We start from the raw sequence: 16,774 nt of genomic DNA on the forward strand, positions 1-16,774 counted from the left end.
GGAGCCCGAGCCGCGCGCCCCGCTGCAGGAAATCGGAAGAGGCCAGAGCCTGGTGGTGGCAGAAAGCAGGCGGTGGGGCGGTGGGGGATTGACCGGACCGGGCACAAGGGGCCTTGGGGGGCCGGAAAGGCTCAAGGCCTTGTTTGGGGTGGTTACCTGGATTTATACAAGGGGCAAAAGCCTGAACAGGACTCTTAGGTCTGTGCATCTCAATTAAATAAAATTAAATAAATTAAATCAAACTAAAATTAAACGAAATGAAGGACAAAATTTGAAACCTGCTTCAGAGTCACAGAGCCCCACGCCGTGCTCGATGCTGTTCACCGCAGGCTTGCTGGAGTGCTGCGGGCATGGCCGACTGTTCCGAGGGCTCTCAGAAGGAACGGTCCTTGCAGGAGTGCGGACCCCCCTTGGCCGTTCTGTGTTACTGATAGCTTTGACTTGCTAGTACATGGTTTAAATCCACGTGCAAACGTGGGGCAGCCTTTTTCTTTCACATGTGATTTTCAGTAGGCCAACTTTGTTTAGGAAAACATCCCTGAGCAGGTCAGTGGCACTGAGGCAGGTCTGGCCATCACGAGCTCCCGTGTGCAGGAATGGTGCTACGGGCCATGCGGTGTCTACACTGTGCCATTCTGCTGCGGCCCCGGGGAGGGGGCTCCCTATTTTACACGAGAGAGACCTCAGGAGACCAAGGCTGAGGGGGTTCGGTGACTTGCTCGAGTGCACACAGTAAGGGGAAGAAGCAGGGCTTGAACACCTCATCTACTGGAAAGCTGTGCACTGCACAATTCCACTGGACTGTGACTTCTCAGCAAAGTATACCTACAGCAGGGGAAGGCTGGGAGCGCCTGGGCACTCGCACCGCGGGGAAGGCTGGGAGCGCCTGGGCACTCGCACCGCGGGGAAGACTGGGGGCACCTGGGCACCCACACCGCGGGGAAGGCTGGGAGCACTCGCACCGCGGGGAAGGCTGGGAGCACCTGGGCACCCGCACCGCGGGGAAGGCTGGGGGCACCTGGGCACCCACACCGCGGGGAAGGCTGGGGGCACCTGGGCACCCACACCGCGGGGAAGACTGGGGGCACCTGGGCACCCACACCGCGGGGAAGGCTGGGAGCACTCGCACCGCGGGGAAGGCTGGGAGCACCTGGGCACCCGCACCGCGGGGAAGGCTGGGGGCACCTGGGCACCCACACCGCGGGGAAGGCTGGGGGCACCTGGGCACCCACACCGCGGGGAAGGCTGGGAGCACCTGGGCACCCACACCGCGGGGAAGGCTGGGAGCACCTGGGCACCCACACCGCGGGGAAGGCTGGGGGCACCTGGGCACCCACACCGCGGGGAAGGCTGGGGGCACCTGGGCACCCACACCATGGGGAAGGCTGGGAGCACCTGGGCACCCACACCGCGGGGAAGGCTGGGAGCACCTGGGCACCCACACCATGGGGAAGGCTGGGAGCGCCTGGGCACCCACACCGCGGGGAAGGCTGGGGGCACCTGGGCACTCGCACCGCGGGGAAGGCTGGGGGCACCTGGGCACCCACACCGCGGGGAAGGCTGGGGGCACCTGGGCACCCACACCGCGGGGAAGGCTGGGGGCACCTGGGCACTCGCACCGCGGGGAAGGCTGGGGGCACCTGGGCACTCGCACCGCGGGGAAGGCTGGGGGCACCTGGGCACCCACACCGCGGGGAAGGCTGGGGGCACCTGGGCACATGCACTGCGGGGAAGGCTGGGGGCACCTGGGCACCCGCACCATGGGGAAGGCTGGGAGCACTCGCACCGCGGGGAAGGCTGGGAGCACCCGCACCGCGGGGAAGGCTGGGAACACCTGGGCACAAGCACCGCGGGGACTGCTGGGAACCACAAAGAATCAGCCCCAGATTTCCAGCACAAGGAGTTGGCAGACATGTGAGTTGCAAATTTCTGCAAATGCTGTGTGGTGAAGTGTGAGCAGGGGAAGAGAGAGGGGTGTCTTGTGTGCAGTGCAGCTTGGGGGTGGGGGCTTCTGTTGACCTGAGTCGGGGAGGGCCTCTCGGAGGGGCTGGGCGAGGGAAAGCCGAGACAAAGGACAAGAGAGTGCCAGCCTTTAGAGGAGCCGGTGAATGACCCAGGGGCAGGGAGGCGGGCGCAGCCTGAGGGACTGGGCAGGGGGTGCAGGAGAGGAGGAAAAGACAGCGGGGTCATGCAGGGCCTGGAGGCTCACCAGGAGGAATTCGGGTTTTAGCCACTGGAAAGTTCAGTCGTGGCCGGGACTGTGTGGTCGTGGGTGTGTCCCCAGGCCCAGCAGGGCAGCTGGCATATAGTGGGCACTCAGTGTGAGCAGACCACCATTGCCACCCAGACCACCAGCCGGCACTGACCGTCAGCTGAGCCAGGCCCCGGGGGAGCCGCCCAAGACATAGCCCTTGGAAGATGTGCGCACACTGGTGTGTGTGTGCATGTGTGTGCACAGGTGTGGGCTACGTGTGTGCGTACATGGGTGTGTGTGTAAAAGTGGGGTCTGCATGGGTGTGCACGTGTGCGCATGAGTGGGTGTGTATACGGGAGGGTGTGCATGTGGGTGGCAGAGGCCGAGGGCTGTGCTGGTGGTGGTGAGGTTAAGAGGTGCCTCGAAGAAGAGCCCACCAGGCCGGAAGCGATGGCCGCGATGAATGAGGAACTTACCCAGCAGTCCTCCCCTTACTGACCTGATAGACTGTGAAGAGGTGAAGTCCCATCGTGGCCGGACTGATGGGACTGGCCATCCTGAGCCTTACTCCAGAGTGAGGAGGACGGGCAGACACTGCCACGCACAGAGCTTCTCCAGGAAATCATGACTCTGAAGAAACGACCTTATTAATCACAGCGAAGACCCTTGAAGAGAATCCCATGGATTCAAAAAGATGCCCGGCTCGGCACCCCCCGGATTACCGCCTCGATGAAATACAGCACGGCCACCGAAACGACAAGAACGTGGCCACGTCAAATCACACGCAAATTCCCACAGAACCGCGTGCCGCCTTGTAAACGTTCATCGACAGGACAAAAACCAGAAGAGCTTACTTGAGACGATGTAAATATTTTAACGTTCTGTCCATTTCCCCTCTTGTTTGCACTCATAATTTAAACAAATCTTGATTTACATTTTTCTGTTTCCAGCCAGGAGAACAGAGATCAGACATTGTGCCAAGGACGCGTGGCGCCGTTTGTGGGCACAGCCCCGGGCAGGGGTGCGGTTGCGCCCGCTGTGTGTGCCGCTGCGTCACCTGCCTCCTTCCTCCCCGGGGGCCACCTCCCCCCGCCACGCCGTCCCCCGTCCCCCGGGCGAGGCAGACAGCACAGCGACACCAGCCAGGCCGAGAGGAAGCTGGCGCATGTCTGTCTAGGTCACTCCAGGGAGAGAGAAGCTGCTCGGGACGGCGCCCAGCTGGGCCTCCCCCATGGGTAAACTGAGGCTGGGTGATTGGGAAGGAGCGCGTGCAGCCAAACACAAGACGTCCTGACTCCTGAGTGCTCCGTCCGTTAGCCCGTCGTGTTCGCCAGGGCTCTGCAGAGCACCCGCACCGACAGCACAGGACGTGGGACGGGGGAGAGCTTCGCCGCAAGGACCAGGAGCAGAGGATTTCGGAGGCTGCCGAGGGCCGCCGGGTAGGGGGCTGCCGGGCAGGTCCGGGGCTGCAGCTCCAGTCTGAAGGCGGTCTGCTGGAGAATCCCCTTGCTCGGGGAGGCTGCTCTATCGCCCCAACCCTGCCTTCCAGTGACGGGGGAGGGCGAGGCCCCTGCATGGCGGAAAGCACCGGAGTCCTCGGGTGTGTGTTAATCTCACCCAGAAACACCGTCCGAGTTGATACATAAAATCATCACAGGGCGGCCACCCCAGCCCGTGACTGCCTCTGACCTTCCAACTTGTGTTGAATCTCAGATAAAATCAGAACCCGCCCCCACCAGCAGACCCTAAGAGGGTCTCGCCCGCCACAGCCCCTCCAAGGAGTGCGGACGGACGGACGGACGGAGCAAACCAAGACACAGGACAGCCATCGAATCGGAACGTCAAGGAAACCACAAACGTCCCTTAGGAAACGTTCTCGGCCGTACTGGGGATGTACGTAAAGGAGAAAAAGCATCCGCGGTTTATCTGTGATTCAAATGTAACCAGAAGTCCTGCATTTTTATGCGGTGCCTTCAGCCGGCTGTCCCTGGACCGGCAGACCCACGGCTGTCACCACAGCCACCTGGCCCAGACACCCTGGGGCCCACCCTTCGAGGTTCTCCCTGGGACGGATGTCCTGTCTGAGGTCAGCACCCACCCCCCATTCCCCGAGGCACGTCGTCCTGTTACTGGCCTGAAGTGGGCTCTAGAAAAATCCCAGCTTTTGTAAGTGAAGAGGGCCCAGGGTACAGTCTTGAAATCCCGTCTGGCCGAGCCTGGGGAGCTGCAGCCCCAGCTTTCCTTCCAGGGGGTGAGAAGGGCGCTCAGTTCTCACACGCATGTGGCCTTGGGGAACCAGACTCCTGCTCGCTGGAGCTGCACTGTGCTCCCTGCTCTGTGATCTTGGGCAAAGGTCGCTGAGAATTTTAAGACCGAAGTGGCAGGGCATTAAACCCAGCGTGGGTCCCTGAGCAGCCCCCTCCCGGGCCTTGGCTCCCCCAGAGCCCGTGGCCGTGAGTAATGGCAAAGGTCTGCCCCCCACCCCCGTCCCCGGCCTCCCGGCTGCCCCGGACTCCACGGGGCCTCCCCAGCAAAGCCTCTGGCACACAGCACTGATTTACATCCAGGAGACCTGCGTGGTGGTGATGGCACCTCCCCTCCTCCTCCGGGTCCCAGGGCAGGTGTCGCGTCACACCCAGCGGCTGTCCCAGGGAGGCAGGAGGCCCCGCCTGCTGTAGGGTTGGGGCATTAGACTTGGGAGGAGCTGAGCAAGTGCTGGCCCCGAGGAGGCCTTCCGAGTCCGTCCTGCACGCCCACGAGGCCAGCTGCAGTGACCGGGGAGACAGCCGGCGTGCACAGCCACACGGGCCCCAGGACGGCCCAGTCTCCCGCGGGAGGGACGCCTGACCTGCACCCCTTGTGATTCCTCACCTAAACTTACCCCCACTGCATTCCTGGGGAAACTGAGACCAGAAGAAGCAGCTCCCTGTAGAGGAGAGGCGCCCTCCTTCTGGGAGACTAGAGCCTCAAGGGCACACGCCCCTGTGGTGGCGGAGCGTGCCCTGCCGCCCCGTAACCTGCTCACAGAGAGCTGTCCCCCAGACACATGCAGACACTGCCGTGCTTTGGGTAAAGAGCATCATAAATATATTTCCATATAATAGGATACAATAAATAGCTGGAACGAAGTACTCACGCGGCACCGAGCCCGCCCCCGCGTCCGGCTGGCCAGGGGAGCGCAGGCCGCCGCAGACAGCAATGAGGCCCGCTGCTTCTGAGGTAACATTTTGTATGAACTTTCTTTTAAAGAGAAATCCCTGCAGGACACGCAGACTTGCGGGACAGCACGGGGCTTCAGCCGGGCCACCCGCAGAGCCGCCCACTCCGGCCGCCGTGGTTACCGGGGCAGAGAGGCCGGCAGGTGTCCCCGCCTGGGTGTGGGTCGGGGACGGCGAAATGCCGGCTTCCCCAGGCCTCTCTGCAGGGCGCAGGGGTGCCATTAGCCCGTCCTCAGCTTCAGCACGCGGGAGCGGGGCTCCTTGGCGCTGGAGTAGACGAGGTAGGAGCCGGCCGTGGTGCGGAACGCCTCCCAGTCCCTGCAGCCGAAGGTCGGGAGGCTGTGCACGGCCACGAAGCCCTCGTAGCCCTGCCACCTGTGGGAGACATGCGGTCAGCCTCACCCCTGCAGGCGGAGCAGGGAAGCGCAGTGGCTCCCGCTCCAGGCCTGCACCTGTCCCTCCAGCCCCCACGTGTCCCTGGGCTGCACAAGCTCCCTGAACCATACTCAGCCTGCAGAGAAGGAAACTGAGGCCTGGAATGGGCGCTCTGCCCTGCCCCCTCCCCTGCAGCTCCTCACGTCCAGCCTGGATCCTGCCACCTGCCCGGAGGGCCCTGCAGGCACCCCCCAGTGGGCTGGGGGACGCGGGGCGGATCCTGGCAGTGCCAGAAGGCTAATTGTCGGGGCTGAGCTGGGAACTCCCCCGCCTCCTGGGGCCAGTGTGCACAGCAAGCGTGCACCCCAGACACACCACATGGGTGTGGCGCCCCTCTGTTTTCAAAGGAGGTGGCAGCTCCCGGCACAGCACTGCCCCCCCCACCCCCCCATCGAGCTGCGCAGAGTCAGCGGGGCTAGGCTTTGCCCCCACAAGGGATTTACGGGCGGGTGGGTGCTTTCATTTCCAGAGGGTTGAGTCCCCAGGACAGGGCGCCTGGGTCAAAGTGGACTTGTCTAGGTGACTTCCCGGGGAGGCGGGGCGGCCCCTGTCCTGACGGCTCCCGTGTGCCGTCCTCCGGCTTCGAGGACACAACTCCCCGTGCTCACTCAGTTCATGTCTTCTTCCTGTCATTCCTGTCCGTATCTTTGCCCATGTCTCCAAATTAAGACAGTGTTTTATCAATTTGCACAGGTTGCTTTTCTGTCAAATGTGTGGTTGGTTGTTTTCTTTGATTTTGAACGGGTTGCCTTTTCCGCAGAAACCCTGAAGGTCAGGGAGTCGCCCTGGCGGCTTTGCGGGCCTCATTTGAGGAGGTCCCCGCGGCCTTCCAGGCAACTTCGCGGTCAAAGTCGTCCTAGCCTTTCCCCTAATGTTTCTGTTGTTTAAGTTTTCACATTTAGATTTTTAATCCCCGTGAAGTTTATTTCTCTATATAATATGAAGCAGGCTCTAGCTTTGTTTTCCTCCAGACGGACAGGAAATTACACACAGTTATTTTATTAAGTACTATGTACCGTGTCCTTTTCCCATTGACTAGAACAGGACATTCACCGCGTCACGTGACTGAAAGCCCCTGGCTCTCCCCGGGCTGCGTGCTATTCCACCTGCACGTTTATTTTCGGCAGGAACCGTCTGCGTCTCCATGCTACCAGAGCCTCCTTCACTGTTCTTTTTCAGAATTTTCTTGGCCGCCTTTGAAAATGTATTCTTTCACATGAATTTTAAAAGTCCTTTGTCATGTTGAAAATTCTACTTTTTAATAAGTTAGAAAGTCTAAAGAAAAAGGATGATTTTTCTAGTAAGATACAGATGACCCGGATTGTCTGGAGAGGAGGTGAAAAGCCTGCTTACACCATTAGCCATGGGAGAAATCGGGAAGTTGCTCCGGAGACACCGCGGAAAACGAACAAGGCCCAGGCGGCTTTATAGCAGAATTTAAGCTAACGGCAGAGAAAACAGACAGACCCTCTGGCCTGAACGACCCCAGTCCGTCGTGTCGGTGGAGAACACTGTGTGTGTATTTATTGAGTCAGGCTCCAGATCAAACGGGATAAAGGAAAGTCCCCAAAAGAAAACCACAGTCCAACTCATGCGCTATCACGGACACAAGCACTGAAGTCAGTCCCACGCGCTGGGAAGACGGCGGCGTCCTGAGCCGTCCCACAGCACCGTTCGGGGGCGCCCGCCGCAGGAAAGCCAGGAGATCTCCCATAAATCATTACGTGGAGAAGAGCCAGGCCGGCACCAGGGAACGCGCCATGATGAGCCCACGTCAGAACGGCCCGGGGACACTCAGACCTTCCCACGAGGCGGCAAGACAGAGCTGCTGGCCACGCCGCGCCTGGCCGAGACTGTTCTGGGATTTCTAGCTAATTAAGAAAACTAGGAAGGAGCCCAAACATCGGCAATCAGGAGGCAAAGTGCCTTGTACTCAGGGATGTAATTATACCCCTAGAAGTTCCACGAGACTCTCTTAAGAAAAACGAGCAGATCTGAGATGATAATTTGGTTGGGTGGCTAGACACAACAGTTAACTCATGACAAGCGGCTGGAAATGGAAAGGAAAAGACCCCAGGTGTGCTCACCAAACTTGAAAGCCTCCCAGAGCGAGTGTAATGCTAAGGCCCAGGGCCTGTATGAGGACAGGCAAACCTGTACTGAAGGGACAAAGCGAGAGGCCCCCACGGTCCTAGGCGGGAACATCTCATAGAATAAACTACCCGAACTCTCAAGCCCGGCGTTGGAAGTCTGTCCCATGGGCCAGAACCCAGAGATGTGAGCGTCCGCGTGACCCGCGGGCCACCTGGCCAACCCCAGGGTGCGACGCAGGCTCAGCCTGCGACACGCTGCAGCGGGAGGTCGCCTGCCCTGCAGAGAAGGTGAGCACCCCTCCATCCCAGGCAGACTCAGGTGGCGAGGAGGGGGTGGCCTTTGGAGGCTCTTTACCTGTAAATAATACTATTCACGGAGAAGGTGTTTCCATCAAAGGAGTTTGCCACCACCAGGAAATAATCTTCTCCCACCGAGAAAAACTCCCAGTCCAGGGCACTGCGGAGACAGGGGAGCGGACATGAGCGAACCCCGGGGCACTGGCTCCAGGCCGGTCCTCCTAATCCCGGAGCCCAGGGGCCCCGGGCCACCCCAAGATCCAGAGCAATTTTCCCACCTGGTGAACTGGGTCCATTCCAGGGGAGTGCAAACCAGTTGTTTGCTTTTTAAAACATTTCTAAGATGTAAATTATAAAATACAACTAGCATAAAACGTGCCGTCTAAACCACTTTTAAGCGTATGGCTCAGCGGGCTGAGTGTGTGAAGAGCACTGTGCAACCATCACCGGCATCGTCTCCGGGACTCTCTCACTCTCCCAACGCCAGCCTCTGTCTGTGGGGGACGCTCACCTGCTCCCCCTGCCCTGGCGCCCCCACCCTACTCTCCGTCTCCGGTTCGAGTGCTCGGGGACCTTGTACGGGCGGAGTCACACCGTATGTGTCCTTTGGTGGCGGCCTGTCTCACTGAGCATGATGTCCCCAAGGTCTGTGCGTGGCGGCCTGTTCACCGTCCCTCCCTTGGGGCTGGATGACACTCCGCTACATGGAGGGACCCGTGTCCGTCATCCATCCGTGGACGGTGGGCTTGCACAGTGCTGGGGTGGGGTGTGGGCCACGTCTCCCACTTTAAAGCAGTTGAAGGAATTGGAGAAAAGGTCCCAAGCCTGTGGTCACTCCAGGGGGTCATGCAGGACACCCCCCCTGGAGACAGGGTTGGAGGACACTGGCTGTGAGGTCACCCATTTGCCCTGTGGCTCCTTGCCTGACACCGCTTCGGGGACAGACAGAAATGTTCTCCTACACTCAGAAGCTGTATTTCTTGTTGCAAACCCACAGGCTGCCTTCTTCTTAGATGGGGAAGTGAGCCCCCCGCGTGCAGCAAGTGGGCTCAGCTGGGCCCTGGAGGCCAGGCCGGCGTGTCTGTGTCTGGCCCAGAGCTGACGCCTGTTCAGGGAGCAGAGGGCCACCCTCTCTTAGTGGACACTTGCCTCTGGGTCCCTTCCCTGTGGGGACCAAGGGCACCCGCCTTGAACGGGGGGGGTGGTTTCAAACGGGTCCCTGGGACACTCGGGGGCAGGGCTGAGGCCAGCAAGGGCCCCACCTCTGCCCTCTTCCACCACCAGAACCGTATCTGGGCCACCTCGAGCAACGGCCAGTTATGATTCTATGATTCAGCCCCAAAGTTATGATTATAATCAATTATGACTCTACGATTCAGCCCCTATTGTGCTCCCCGAGGCGCGGCCACGGGCGGCGGGCATGTGGTCCCCGGGCATCCGTCCTCCGGCCAGACTGGGAGAAGCGAGCAGACTGACGCTGTCTGCACCGTGGCGCGTACCAGACGCCAGGTTTGCCCGGGAGCAGCGGAAGCGAGCCGTCCAGCCGTGCGTTCCTGCTGTGCCCCCACAGCAGACGTATTTGCATTCTCCGGAGCCGCACCATTCGGTCAAAGGCGGAGAGAACCCTCATGTCCACCAGGGGGCGAGGGATGGGGTCCACAGAATGGATCTGCCGCAGGACGGAGTATCGTGTGGTCATGAAAAGCCGTGGAGCGCTGGCTGGCGCCACCTCGCGGAGAAACCTTGAGAACCGCCGAGCCAGAGCGGCAGGCACCGGAGGTGGCCTCCCGCGTGATTCCACGTGAACGGAGCGTCCAGGACTGGGAACTCGTGGGGACGGAAAGTAGAGGGCTGGCTGCGGGGCGGGGGTGGGGGAGGGGTGACAGCTGAAGGGTAGGGGGTTTCCTTTCGGGGTGATGAAAATGCCCTGAAACAGCCGGTGATGGTTGCACAGACCTGCGGGTTTAACGAAAATCACCGAACCGCGAACAGGGCCTGCTGCTGGACAGCAAGTAGAACCAAGGCGACAAGGAGGAGCCACGAAGCTCCTCGGCGGCCCCTGGAGGAGGTTTGCACATGTGGTGCCGCGAGGCCAGCGCGCCCCGACACACGTGGACACGCTTGCATGCCAGGCTCCGGCCGTGCTGGCTCCGTGGGCAGCGCCCTGCCCTTTGTGCCCACCCGCGGCCGCAAGGCGCACCTGCAGGTGGGAATCTCCTGGAACTTGACGAACATCTGCGCGGTGACGTTCAGCTCGTAGATGACCGAGTTGATGACGTAGGAGTCACTGTGCGTTTGCGTCCGCACGTCGTAGCTGTGACTGTTCGCGACCGCAAGGAACACCCTCTCTCCGATGTGGAAAACCTCCCAGTCCGCGGCGCCGAACGTCTGGGACAGAGCGGGAAGGAGTGAAGAGCGGCCCTCAGCGGCGTCCCAGTGCCGCCGCAGGGCTACACCACAAACAGCTGGGGCACCGGACACGCGGCGCTCCCCCATCTGGCTCTGCTCACTTCCAGCCTCACTGCCGCCACCCCCGTCATGAGTGTGGGGGCCCAACCACACCCACACCCAAAGAGATCATCTGTGCAAAGTGCTTCTCAGTCTTCTGTGCCTTCCACTCCCCCACCCCCTATGCTGCCTGTCCTGCAAGGTCCAGCTGCTAAAACACCTTTTCCAGGGAGCCCTCCCTGCTTCCTCTGGTCCCAGCTCTGACCTCCGAAGCAACCTCTAGACATTTGTGTTTCTGACTACATGCTGTCCCGGGCCCGAGGCTTTCTTTGGATTCTACCAGCAGCCCCATCTCTGGGTCCCATGCATCCTGTTCCTCCATGAGCCACTTATCAGCCTCGAGGGTGAAGTATGCACAGGGGAAACAGGGCTGGACTGGCACACGAATGGCGAGCTGTGGAGCCTTTGCCAGAGCTCAAGCTGCATGAACTGATTTGCATGTGGGGCCCAGGAGGAGGACGTTTATGTCGTTTGTGGCCAGCATCTCAGGGATTATGGTGGTGCAGGTGCACAGGGAGGGAGAGGACCCGAGGAGTCCAGATCCAGGCCCTGAGTTTGAGCCCTGAAGAGAGGGGGTGGGGGCAGAAATAAATGGAGACATTTTCCTGGGGAAACAAGGCGCAGGTGCACAGAGAGGCGTTTTGGGCAACTGCATAGGAAGACGGCGAATAGTAGGGGTCGAGCAGGAGAGGGAGGGTACGGCTCCCCGTGGCGGGTCTGTGGCTGATGGACGAGCACGCAGACGTCCTCGGGGAGCCCGAGCCACAGTGAGTGGACGCTGCCGGTCCCTTGGTTCCCATGTCAGCAGAAAGGGGCTCCCTCGACCCCACCTGTCCCCTTGGGCTGCAGGAGCTCCAGTGGCTCACAGCGCACTGAAGTTGTCTTTGAGAGTTTGCCTCCTGCCTCGCAGCTTCTGATGCATGCAGCGCTGGCCCTCCTGCTGACAGCAGTTGCAAACACAGCTGTACGCGCAAACAGTTGAAGGTTCCGGACAGTGGCCGGGGGCAGGCAGACCCTGGAGGGGCCGTGACTCCTGAACCAAGGGAATCACATGCACACGGGGTGTGTGTGTCTGGCTTTTCCTCTGACGGTTCCTCACCCCATGCCGCACGGCCACGGCCCTCGGGTGTGTGCAGCAGGCTGGCTGGGGGTCCCCAGAGGGAGTGGCTAGAAACGGAAGGGGGATATCTGAGAGAGGAGGGAGCCCCGGGAGGGGGAGCCCCAATGTCGCCACGTTAACCTCTCTCGAGTTCTTGTCCAGCTCCTGCGGGGCAGGCCTAGGCCGGTGTCCAGGGACCCAGGGACCCGGGGACGAGCAAACAGCAGTTGGGAGGCCAGAGGCTCACACAGAGCGCGAGCGCGGTCTACGGCCGAGAGAAAACACTGAACAAAATGTACCAACAGCGCAGACATCGAGACTGGCAGATACAGACCCTACAGTGACCCCGATGAGAGCCTACGGGAAAACGCACGCGGTTCGCAGGTGTCGGGACGTTCGGACGGCTGTGAACACTGCAGGGGCAGAAGAGCAATCCCGTAACTGACAGCGTGATATCTAGAGTCCAACATTCATGGGAGGGGACCGACGGCTCCAGGGCCGTCCAGAACGCACAGTCGGGGAACCGAGGGGACACCAACAGGATCACCCACACGGAGCACACAGGGGAACAAAGATTCTAACAAGCGTGAACGGAACCCATGCCCGTGGGATCCTACGACGCCATCTAACACACAGGGGAGTGGAGTCCCCGAAGGAAAGGAAAGGAGGAGGACACAGAAGAAAACATTTACCTGCATAAGGCTCGAATGTTTCCAGATTTGATTAAAAACACCAAACCATAGATCCAAAAAGAGCAGAGACCCGGAGCAGCATACACGCAGAGACCCACGCCGGGACACGTCGTGTTCAAGTAGCTGACACAGAACACAGAGCGAGAGGCGAGAGGCAGGGGAGAAGTCACGTCCCGGACAGCAGGGCGCGGGGACAACGGAGCAGCGACACCGGGGACGAGGGAAGTTCGGCGTCCACGGGAAAACATCCTCAGAGCCATCGAATGGAAAACATGTGAGCCCTGAATTCTAAAACCAGTGAGAACAGACTTCACAGATGAAGGTTGGCTAAGGTCATTTGCAGACAGGAGCGACAGAACGAGTTGCCAGGGGGCCTGCTTTACGGGGAAGGCTGGAGGTGGCCGGCGGGGCACAGGTGAGGGCGCGAGGGTGCACGTGCGGCCCCAGGGGGGTGAGCTCCAGGTGCACACGGACAAGGGAGCGACCACAGGTGACAGGAGCAGTGCCAGCATGTACACACGCGCCCTGCAGCCCCCTGCCCCCCTCCAACCCCCCCCCCCCCACCGCCGGCCGGGGACAGGCTGCCACGCCCGCGTATCAATACTGAAGACACAAGAGAAAGTCAAACGTGGGCAAAAGACCTGAACAGATGTTTCACAAAGGAAAGTGCAGGAGGCCAGCAAATGCACAGGGACGTGCCCGCTGTCTAGTCCCCGGGAATCACAACTTTGAAGTCACGGAGAGACCACGTCACACCCAATGTGTAAAACCAAAAATGCTGGCAAAAGCAAATGTGTCCTCCTCATCTTGGACCCTCCGCGTGGCTAAGGCGGAGCCCGGAGGAGGTGCTCCGTGCGCCCCAGGTCCACCTGCCCTGCGGAGGGGCGCAGGGGGAGCCGCGTGAGGGAGGAAAGCGCGGGGTCAACAGCGTGTGAGGCCCTGGGAACAGGTGGAAGGTGGATGGTCCGTTCCTTCCTTCCAAGGGTAACTTTCGGCTTTTCCAGCTGCCCAGACAGTCAGCACGGTAACACACCCGTGGCCCCTCCGAAGCCAGGAGAGGTGTCTCCAGGCCCTTAGGTCCGTCTGAGGCACGTCCCTTGGCTCTGTAACTCCTGCACGAGCAGAGGGCAGGAAGAAGGTGTCCCTGCCGGCCGCCGTGCCCTCTGACACAAGGACACTCCTCGGGTTTGGGCCACAGGTGGCTGTTAGCACCCTCCCTCCTGTACATTTGGGGTCACGCTCAGGGCCGGGGTCTCAGAGGATTTCTGTGGCATGAACTGGGGCCTGGGCCCAGGGATGCAGGGATGCCCAAAGCCACACAGTGGGCAGGCTGGGGACTGGCCTGCTTCCCTGGGGACGCCGCGTTCCACCTGGGGGCAGGTCCTCCCTGCATGGTCCCAGGTTGTCCCGGCCGGGCCAGAGCTGCTACACTGTAGGGGCACCCCTGGGTCCACCACTGCATCCCTCCCTGGCTTCCCGGTACCCAGCAAGGCCTGTGCTCAGGGGACACCTCACATCCCAGGCCAGCCAGGGCCAGGCCTCACATGCCTGCCCCTTTTTGGCACATCTGTCACCAGCTTGAACATTGCTGTCCCCACATGCAAATTCGGGATGTGCTGTCCAGCCTGCCTGCTTATCCCCTATTGACCGACCTCAGTGCCTGCTTGGCCACCCCAGCCACCGGGCCAAGAGCACACTGCCGGTCAAGGTGGCATTTTCTCAATGCCCAGCAGAGGGTGCCATTGTCTGCCATGGCCCAGACGACCTGGGCCCTTCCCGAGAACAGTCCTGGCACCACCCCCGAGTGGGCTCCTAGTCCAGCTGCTTAGAAGCGGGTCTGGACCTGTCCTGAGGGGCAGAAACAGGTGAGTTGCAGCTAAAAGAATACGACTCACTAGGACAAGGACAAAGGGACCAGGCCACCCGGCAGTCACTGACTCCGTGCAGGCACCAGGAGCTGGGCTAGGGCTCTTCTGGGTGAATGTGTCCTCTCCTCACTGTGGCTCCATCAGGTGGCACTATTTCTGTCCGCTGGAGCCACCTCACAGCATCCAAGCAGGCTCAGAGACACTCGGGGCCCATGGAGCCTTCAGCATCGTCCCCTGCTGGGGACCCACACCTGTGCAGAGAGTCACACAGGGCAGCTCTGCGACTCCTCGGAAACCAAACAGCAGCTGTCAGCCCGCTAGACCACAGGCTCCCTCCAGCCCTGTGCCAGGAAACCACGCCACTGGGAAACTACACACCTGTAAATGCACAAGCCTGCATGTACAGACACACGCACACCTACACATCCACGCGTGCACATGCCTGCACGCACACACGCACACACACATGCACATGTGTGTGCCTGCATGTGCGCACCTGTACACACCCACACAAATCCACGTGTGCACATGCCTGCATGCACACACGCACACACGTGCACACATATGCCCCTGCGTGTGCCTGCATGTGCACACCTGTATACACCCACACACGTCCACGCGTGCACATGCCTGCATGCACACACGCACACACGTGCACACATGTGCCCCTGCGTGTGCCTGCATGTGCACACCTGTACACACCCACACGCGTCCACGCATGCACACGTATACATCTGCACGCACACAACTGTACATGCTGCGTGCATGCTCGTGCACGTGTGTACACACACACACACCTGCACACATGCACATAAAGTGGTCAGCAGGTGGTCCGAGGAGAGGATCTCCCCAGGTGCCAGGGCTTCCTTCCGGCTCCAAGCTGTGTGACCCTCAGCCTGCTCCCTCGGCTTCAGTCCCAGCATGGAGGCGCGTGCAGACGGGGGGCTGAGGAGGGGCTGCGGGAGGCTCCGGGAGCACAGGCAGAGGCGAGGAGGAAGGCCGAGGGTGTGTCTGGTGGAGGGAGGAGGGAGGGAGATGTATGTGTGGTTTAGAGGGGTCCTCATCCTGCCTCTGTTCTGTGTGCCCCCCCATACAGCAAGGACGGGGGTGCCTCGTTCAGTTTGAATTCCAGAAAAACAATTGTGCGCACCCCATGCACTGCTGGGGACACTCTTTTACTAAAAAATTATTCATTGTTTACCCGGAACGCAAACTGAGCCAGGCACCTGGGATTTCATCTGGGCAGAGGGTGGCAGAGACCTGGAAGGCCTCCTGGGGTCGTAGCCACTGGCTATCAATGACCCCTCCTCCCCACACAGGGCCGCCAGAGCCCCTCCCAGAACACAGCCCACACTGCACCCTCAGCCAGAGGCCGGGCTCCTCCCTCTCAGAAGCCAGAGTGGGGAGCGTATTTGCCCACAGCTGTGCCCGCCTGGGCAGGGGGCGCAGGGGCCTGGGGCCTGATGTCAGGCGGCTCCTGGATTCTAGGTGCATTAGGGACTCATCAGAGAGAGAAGAAATTCCCACATCAAACAGCCCTGCCAAACCCTGCCTGGCACCTGGCGCAGTGGCCGGGCACCTGCTGGGCTGGGCGGCCCCTCCCTCCCTCCTTCTGAGCGGAATTCCCCTGGTGCCTGCCTCGACAGCCCCCAGCGCGGTGCCTGGCAGGCTGCCCGAGTGCCTCGCCGGGATGATGGCGCTTCGGGGACCCAGCAGCCAGGCGCACCTGGAGCCCCTGACGGCCTCCCTCGGGGGGGGGGGTGGGCTCTCGGTAATCAGAGCATCAGGCTGGGCCAGGAGGCCCTTGGGTTCTGGCTCCGAAGCAGCCAGAATCAAGGTCAGGGAGTGCCTGGGGAGCAGGGCAGGGAGGCAGGGTGCTGCCAGGGGATGGCAAGCAGCCCCCCAAAGGGCCCCGGCGTGGGGATGTTGCTATTCTCGTGGCAGGCAGTTGGCCAGTGTGGGTGAGGGTCCCGTCCCACGAGGCTGCAGGCCCCCCCCCCCCCCCCGCCGACTTCCTGGGCCCCTCCCCCAGGCTGCCTGCTCCCTGAGCAAACAAAAGTGGCCAGGAGGAAGTCCCCCTCCCAGGGCCGTCCTTCAATGCTGACCACCGAGGGGCGCTCTCACCACCCAGCTCACAGGTAATCCGTGATCTCACCCCAACGCTCTGGCCTGTCTTCCAACTCCTTTCTGGACATTTACATGCTCAGTGGAAACGAAGTTTCTGACAAGCCCCCAGCTTCACCGGCTGCCCCCACATACCCGCGGACCACCGGGCAGCGCCTCTGCCTGTCCCTCCCCCTGCCAGATGTCCCGCATCCCTCGCATTTCAGACTCTCTCCCCCGGGGGTCCCACGGGCACTCGGACAGCCC

At 61.1% G+C, this 16,774-nt stretch overlaps 1 protein-coding gene across 1 annotated transcript in view; it reads right to left on the reverse strand.

The window, feature by feature from the left end:
• Positions 1-5,633: 5,633 nt before the first annotated feature.
• Positions 5,634-16,774, reverse strand: part of TSPEAR (thrombospondin type laminin G domain and EAR repeats) — a 56,839-nt gene continuing 45,698 nt past the window's right edge. The window contains exons 11-13 of the mRNA XM_026500625.4: positions 10,438-10,625; positions 8,296-8,397; positions 5,634-5,787 (exon numbers count right to left, since the gene is read on the reverse strand). Of these exons, the coding sequence (XP_026356410.3) occupies positions 5,634-5,787; positions 8,296-8,397; positions 10,438-10,625 (444 nt within the window). The remainder of the gene's footprint in view (positions 5,788-8,295; positions 8,398-10,437; positions 10,626-16,774) is intronic.

The sequence above is a fragment of the Ursus arctos genome, unplaced genomic scaffold (genome assembly GCF_023065955.2).
Source record: "Ursus arctos isolate Adak ecotype North America unplaced genomic scaffold, UrsArc2.0 scaffold_4, whole genome shotgun sequence".
NCBI lineage: Eukaryota > Metazoa > Chordata > Mammalia > Carnivora > Ursidae > Ursus > Ursus arctos.